This window comes from Selaginella moellendorffii, unplaced genomic scaffold (assembly GCF_000143415.4).
Source record: "Selaginella moellendorffii unplaced genomic scaffold, v1.0 SELMOscaffold_34, whole genome shotgun sequence".
NCBI lineage: Eukaryota > Viridiplantae > Streptophyta > Lycopodiopsida > Selaginellales > Selaginellaceae > Selaginella > Selaginella moellendorffii.
The window spans coordinates 1,546,597-1,554,377 of record NW_003314295.1 but is presented as its reverse complement, the minus strand read 5'-3'; the positions used below and the strand labels follow the sequence as shown (position 1 = coordinate 1,554,377).

General features: G+C 45.0%; 3 protein-coding genes across 3 annotated transcripts; all 3 read left to right on the top strand.

Annotated features, from left to right (window-relative positions):
• The first annotated feature begins 2,194 nt into the window (after positions 1-2,194).
• LOC9656134 (pentatricopeptide repeat-containing protein At2g13600) lies at positions 2,195-3,973 on the top strand. Its single transcript, XM_024682377.1, has one exon. It carries the CDS (start codon positions 2,195-2,197, stop codon positions 3,971-3,973), a length of 1,779 nt encoding a protein of 592 aa, XP_024538145.1.
• Positions 3,974-4,198: 225 nt separating this feature from the next.
• On the top strand, positions 4,199-5,139 carry LOC9656133. Its single transcript, XM_024682491.1, has 2 exons — positions 4,199-4,299; positions 4,421-5,139. Exons 1-2 carry the CDS (start codon positions 4,228-4,230, stop codon positions 5,093-5,095), a joined length of 747 nt encoding a protein of 248 aa, XP_024538259.1. The 5' UTR covers positions 4,199-4,227; the 3' UTR covers positions 5,096-5,139.
• Positions 5,140-5,225: 86 nt separating this feature from the next.
• On the top strand, positions 5,226-6,698 carry LOC112348943. The gene has a single exon (XM_024682375.1). The coding sequence runs from the start codon at positions 5,226-5,228 to the stop codon at positions 6,696-6,698; it is 1,473 nt and encodes a 490-aa protein (XP_024538143.1).
• The last annotated feature ends 1,083 nt before the right edge of the window (positions 6,699-7,781 follow it).

Here is a 7,781-nt window from a genome sequence, read left to right as displayed (position 1 = left end):
CGCCCCTTTGTGTTCCTTTGAAACCAAATCCTTCAATCTACCAAAGCTAGAAGACAATGCAATAGAAGTATAGAACCTTGCCATATGGAGCATTTAGATTGTATCCTTAGTAAATAAGGAATAGTAATGGTCTTAATTTTAATAAGTTTACTACACTTGTACACATTACATTAAAAATCATATATACTTGTATTATTATGCATAGATAGGCATGTCCAATATTTTGATGTGACTGGTTGTTATGTCAAAAGCATTAATTATATTGATAATAAGCTTAATAGCAATTGCTTGTCAATCTAGACTTGAAATTTGGATAGCTGTATTGCCATGGCATTTTTCTAATGCTCATATAGATTTAATTGTACAATCAATCAAAAATCTTCCTACAACTGCAAATATTCAAAATGAAACACAATATGAACTAGGTATTGCATGGGCATATCCTACAAGTGTTCCTTTGACATATATGAGATTTCAAACATTTCAGCAAAGTGATAGACGGTCTACAGATTGTAGTATAGAATCTAGAACAAGTAAAAAGCTATATGCCACAGGTAAAGTTTTAATAGATAATTATAAAGAAATGGTTGATTTAATAGAGATTGCAATACGTGCTAAAGCTTATGGTCATGTAGGAGTTACTAAGCCATATTTATATGCTGATTATTTCACAGAGAGTCCTAAAACAAGAAATCCTAATCAACCACTGCCAAATTTACCACAAATATTAAATACGAATGAATTGTCACTAGAGTTATGTTGGCCATACACTTTTATAATATCAGCAGGAACTTTAAGGAGTATAGGTTCTTATATTGAAGATGGAAACAGTATCATTTCATCCAATTTTAAATTCAGACTTACATTAAACCAATGTAATCTTATGCTTAATCATATCCAAACAGGTACTGTATATTGGTCAAGTGATACTCAAGGAAAGGATAGCAATTGTTATTTGCAAGTTTTAATTAATGGCAAAGTTGGAATATGGGGCACAAATGGTGGAGTTTGGCTGATTGAATTAAGTTGTAAAGAGTTAGAATGTCTTATGCTTTGTCTTGTATTATATATAAATAACTTAGGGGAACTTGTTCTACAAGATACAAATACGGATAGTATTTATAAAATTTTGAGTTTATTTTAATTATTGGAGTTTGCATCTTAGTTTATGCCTATGTAGTCACAGAATGCTGCTGAGTGGCGAGTAGGAGGAGGAAGAAGAGCAAAGACTATTGTCTGCCCCTGCTAGTATTACTCAATGACAAGCCAAATAGAAGAACTAGCCAGAGAATTAAGGGAGTTAAATTACTAAAATATTCTCATAATGTCTTATTCTTAAATATTCAAGCACTGTGTCCCTCCTGGTATTGCTCAATCACACTCTTGTTGTCCCGAAGTGTGTAGCGGCTTCGCATAGATTTGGTTTGCTGACAACGATGTTTTCTTTAGATGGTGCCAATTAACATGTTCTACAACAATCCCTTGTTATCTTGCATCTCAAATAGCCACACACGAGCAAGGGACTGAGATCTTAGAGAATGATGGGCTAGCTTGCTAGAAGGAGAGATCTATGCTTGCCTGTGAAAACGCCATTGGTTTCTCTTTTGTGCTATACGCTGCCCTAAAAATGCTCATTAATACTTAGAATATTCATGACGTTTGTTTCAACGATACAAAATACTATTTGACATGGGAAGCCCACTACCGTGGGTGCCTAGAAGTAGGCTGGGGACAGACTATCAATTGTGATGATGTACTGAATCCAATGCATTGGTGCATGAATGATGCCATTGGGAGCTTATAAAGGAACTTAAATTTACTATATATGGCTACCCACATAGATTCTGACACAGGAGCCCTTATCCACGAGCAGACCGCTTGGAAGCCACTTGCGTGTGTGCGTCCATAGGTTGCAGTGAGACTGATCTACAAAGCGCATGATCAACCAGAAACGGAAAATGTTCCCCAATCAGATAATGATTGTGCTGCATCCTACCCATACTTGGGAGATTTGTGTGAATCCCTGGGCGAGCGTGTCCTGGTTAGGAGCTTGTGCCAGCTCCTTTGTCTCGACTATGGCAGATCAATCACAACTCCTCGTTGTCATCCCTCAGTTATATCAGCATCATAACCATATAAAAGTCACAACTCATCTAGGCACTTGGAAGAAAAATGACATGCTCTGGTCATTCGTATGGGAAAGAAAGCTGTGCTGCTTGACGCCTTGGAAGCGCTCGAGTTACACACCAAGTCTCCAAGAAGGCATGCTTTGGCAACTCTTGCAAAGCAGTGTGGAGAGGTGAAGTCTCCAGTCCTCGGCAAACGTTTGCACTCGTTGATATCCAGGTTCGAGCAGCAAGAAAACACCATTGTTGTCTCGAATTTGCTGGTTTACATGTACTCACAGTGCGGTTGTTTGAATGATTCAAAGATGGTGTTTGATACCATTCCAGAACCCAATGTGTTTTCGTGGACAATGCTTTTTTCTGCATATGCCTACAATGGGCATTTAGAAGAAGCAAGGCTTTTGTTTAACAGCATGGATTACAAAGATTTGGCTGCATGGAACACCATGATAGCTTCATTTGCACAAGCGGGGAACAGCAATCAAGCCCTTCGAGTATTTTGTGCCATGAATTTAGAAGGCCTTCGACCAAACGAGAGAACATTCGTGAGTGTTTCTAGTGCTTGCATTGGATTGTCCTACCATTCTAGACTCGTCGGAAGCATTGCAATTGAGAGTGGAGTAGCAGATGCCAGTGTCAATGTTGCAAATTCCATCATCTCTATGTACGCAAGGTGTGGATGTTTGCAAGAATCAAACGTCATCTTCCGCTCAATGCAAGAACAGGGAAGAGATGACACTGTGTCCTGGAATGCGATCATTGGAGCTCATACCCAGCTTGGGCATTTTGACGAAGCACTTGACTTCTATGCGAGAATGTGTGCCGAGGGTATGAAAGCTGACGGAATCACAATGGTGACGTGCTTGGAGGCGTGTGGAGGCTCTCTGGCTCGTGGAAGGATGGTGCACAGCCATGCAGACGCAGCTGGATTTCATCTAGATGCCATGGTCTGCACGGCCGTCATAACAATGTATGGGCGCTGTGGCCTTCAATGCTTGGACGAAGCAAAGATGGTGTTTCAAAGGCTAATGGAAAAGGGTAGTGGAAGAGGAGATGTGGTGCTATGGACAGCCATGGTTGGAGTTTACATCAAAGAGGAGCAACACGGCGAGGCATTCGTTTTGTTCAGAAATATGGACTTGGAAGGCGTGGTTCCAAACGAAATGACACTGAGCAGCGTCTTGGATGCTTGCGCTGCTCTCCAAGACTTAAACACGGGAAGAGTGCTTCACAGAGAGGTGGCGAGCAATGGATACCTGAGCAGCAAATCGGTGGTGCTGGGAACTTCTTTGCTTGACATGTATGCCAAGTGTGGTGACCTCAATGCTGCAAAAGAAGTCTTCGAAAGCATGAGGATCAAAAACACCGTCACCTGGAATGCCATGGCCGCTGCCTATGCCGCGCTGCACGGGCTGGAAGAGCTTCAAGCCAGAGATGGATTGGGCTTGTGTCGAGAAATGGAGCTCCAAGGCGTTCGTCCAGACGGGGCCACCTTTGTGAACATTCTCACACTTTGTAGCCAATGCGGCATTCTAGAAACGGGCCTGAGCTATTTCTCCCGGCTTCAGAGTGACTACGGCTTGGAGCCAAGCGCTCTTCACAATGCCTGTGCTGTGGATTTGCTTGGCCGGCTTGGATTCTTGGACGAGGCCGAAGCTATTGTAAGCATCGATGCTTTGCATAGCGATGGTGACCGAGCTTTGGGGTGGCTTCCACTGCTTTCTGCGTGTAGAACTCACGATGATGCTGCTCGAGGGTTCCACGCAACAGAGCAGCTTTTGGCAACGAGCCCACACCATGCTTCTGCCTATGTTTTGCTCTCCACTATTTCAAGTTATGTTGTTTAATTTCCCCTTGAGACGATCAGATGGGAAAATTTTTAAAACCAAGGAGAGATCTTGGTGGGAACTCCAGATTTTACAGCGGCTTGAAAGAAAGTTTCTAAAAAAGCCCGTCACAACTTTTACATCTTTTCGAATTCTCCTTTCAAACGGCAGCACGACGAGAAGGGAAAGTATTCCTTTTGAAATGTGTTTTTGGAGGGACAAGAGCCCTAGCCCTCATTTCCAATCCATGCTCTTCCCCTTCTTCGATCAGCGCCATGGAGAGGAGCGCGTCATCCATGGATGAGAGCATTACTTCGGCTCCAGAGCTGGAATGCTGGAGCTCAGAGGTAAATATCGCCTCATTTGAGAAGATTGTTGCTAGGAATTCATCACTTGGGTCATTCTAGCTAGTGGGGTATATCAAAACTCAAGAAGATCCGTGAAACATCACTTTCTTTTGTTTCACAGAACCTCGAGGAGTTACGGCATCTGCTAGCGTGCACGTCCATGGAGCTGGAATCCGCGAGACAGGCCGCCAAGAGCCAGGAGCAAATCTACACTTGCAAGCTCACTCATCTCGAGGAGCTCCTGCGAGCAGCTCAAAGGGAACGAGACGAAGCCCGGCAAAAAGCTTTCGATCCATCCGCGGCCACCATAACTTCTTCCTGGGAAGAGCTCCCCGATCCAGCGGGCGACTACTCCTTCCTCCTCGACGACGTAGCCCTCGACGACACTACTGTGGTCCTTGATCTTAGCGCTCCAACGCTGGATCATCCTTTTCACGCCGACGCTGCTGCCGCTGGATTCTTTCTCGGCAATCCACCACTATCTAAGACTTCCCCACGCAATGCAGCAGCGATGGATGATCTCGAGGCCGCAGTGGTGACGAGCGCTCTTCCCGAGAGAGGCCATCTCCTCGACGCGGTGATGCAAGCGGGTCCTTTGCTCCACAACCTTATGTTGGCCGCCGCTCCTCCTCGGCTCTCTCACGTCCCCCATCTCCCTCTCCCGCGATGGCACCATCCTCCTCCAGTGAGTTTCATGCCTTCTTCGTCTTCTTCTATCCAGATACCACAACCCAACAGTAGTCTCAGGTGTGCTGGCGGCTTTGGATCCTCGTCAACTTGCTGCCTCCAAGTCTAGACTTGTGTTCTCCGGATAGATCAGTATATTTTTTCTTAAGAAGTCACAGAGAGAAAATGAGGCAAAGTTAGAAGAATAAGATGCTTCAACATAAAAGATTGTAATCGTTATGCCCTAGCCCTAGCAGGAGATGGCCAAGTCGGCCAAGTCGGCCAACTCAGGTACTGCAGGGTCCGCAAGGTCGACTCGTGTTAGGAAGAATTCCAATAAGTCTGCGAAAACTCTATCAGCTGCTGCTGCGGACTTGAAGATTTCCGCCGGGAAGCTGAAGACGATGTCGGTCGTCGCTCAGGTGATCGGAGAAGGGCAGCTGAACGAGCTACCGCTGGAGGAAGTAGCTAGGCTAAAGAAAAAAGAGGGTAAGGAGGAGAATCCCTCCGACTTGGTCCGTCACAGTGCAGCAAGAGAAGTGCAGTTTGACGAAGAACGCGGTCCCAGGTTTATCTGCTACAGGGGCCCTCCAGAATCACGTCCCCTTGTGCCTCTTGCGCTGGTTGAGAGCAGCTTCTTCAGCTTCCGTATGAATGCACGCGCGACGACTGAGGTGGAAGAGGTGGACATTGATACGGCTCAACAATTGTGGAACCTGTGCTCTGTAGGCTGGGATGATGAAGTTACTCAGATGACACCCGCCGTGAACAAACTCTTCCAGAGCTACCTCTGCCGCTTTGTGTCACGGACTGACATAGATGGCAAGCCAGGGGATGGGGTGGTGGAGGGTCAGATGGTTGTGTTTGAGCACAAGTTGCAGCCTGCGGATGGCTACTTCCAGGGGCTGGAGTACTTGAGAAGGCGGTTCTTGTCCACTCGGGACACAGGATTTCGGCAGCCGTATGGTTTGCTCGTCTTGCTAGCATGCCCCTACATTCAAGCCGTGGCAGTTGTCATGGATTGGGATACAGAGAAGGTGTTTGCGGAGCCGCTGACAAGTTTTGTCAACTGCTATGGTGCACAAGAGTTTGAAGATCTCAACTTGCTGGCGGCCACCCTGAGAGCTGTTCGTCTCTTTTGTGACCAGTATGATCCCAAAGCTCGTGTCCACCCCGCAGTGCCGTTCATGTTCAGAGACAAGCCCATACAGCAGCTGGAAGAAAGGCTGGTGTTTCTGCTGGAACCTACGAGACTCGCCAAGCTCACTCGGGTCTACTCCTCAGAAGCTCACAAGCTTTGGGCAAAGGCGAATGTGGCACCAAGTCTTCACAGTGCTGTGGACATTGGAGGTGGCTGGATACAGGTTGAAATGGTGTATCTGCGGAAGGAGGATGGATGGCAGGATGCAAAGCAGGTGGTTTCGGATTGTGCACGAGATCCCGCGTCTCTGAACAGGCTAACCGAGTGCATCAAGGCTGCGGCTATCAAGGGCCATAAAACAGGGTACGTCCATGGTGATTTGAGGCTTCCCAATATCAAGCTCCGGTCTAGAGCTGATGGCTCTTTTGACGTCATGTTCATTGATTTCGACTGGGCTGGGAAGATTGGCGAAGCTACGTATCCGGCTGTACTGAGTCCTGAGCACGCTTGGCACCAGGACGCCAAGTATAAGAAGCCGATCGAACCAGAGCACGATCTGCATTTCGTCAACAACTTGGTGAGGCAGGTTTGAGATGGGGGAAGAGAGAGTTTTTTAGGCAGCAGCTTAGGAGGTCGGGTCTGGTTAGCGAATTCAGAAGCGCTAAGTAGCAGATTGATTTCCAGAATTTCGATGAGGATTGCTGCCTGTCAATCCCACGAACCTCAGCTTCAGTGTTGTTGTCAAAAACGCAAGTCAGTAGCTTGTTAGGTTGCAGAAAGTGATAGAAAGGCAGTGTCTTGATCAAGAACAGTACCTCCTTGGGTAACACAACCACATTCTGAATGAACTCATGATCTACAACTTGCCACTCTTGTTTCTCCTCCACATCCACATGCAATGTGCGGCTGTTGGCCAATTGATTTGCCCCAAGAATTGGAAGAAAAGCATCTCCAAAACATGTATCTCAATCAATTTTTTGAGATAAAAAATCTGCATTTCAACTCACACTCACCTGGTGGTGTGCTAGAGACAAGGAACCTGGTGATGACGAGCACAAAGATCACCTTATAATTCAACCACCAAAGGATTATGCACAAAAGCCACCCCTATAGAGCCAGAAGTGAATTTTAAAAAAGCTTCAAATGGCAATAATAAATATTTTAATTCCAAAGATCAAGATGTGCTTGCATGAAGGGAGTAACTAAAGTTGAATCTAGGGTAATGGGCTTAATTCTCGCCCGGGTCTTTAATTCTGGCCACCCCTAGCCCAAACCATGTCCATGTGATAAATGGAAAATTATATGGCAATTTTTTAGCAGGTTTTATGGCACTTTAAGTTATGATTCATCATTTTTTTCAATCACAAATCTAGCTATTTAGAAGAAAAGGAATTCATTCTATTTCATCTGTATTCCTGAGTTTAGAAGAGAGCTTAATAAAATTGTAGGAGCAAGAGATTTGTTGAGTTTAGCTATTCATTAAATTGCATTTCATCATAGGGTCAAAATATCTCAAGAGTGGGCAAAAAAAAAGTGAAAAAGTTGGAAAGAACACATTGAGGTATGCCACTCTTTTGAAGAAGAAAAACATTTATTTCTTAATAATTTCTTAGATCCTATCACAAGATTTACTATTCAATCAATTACAAAGCTCAGCTAGCACAATATGTGTACA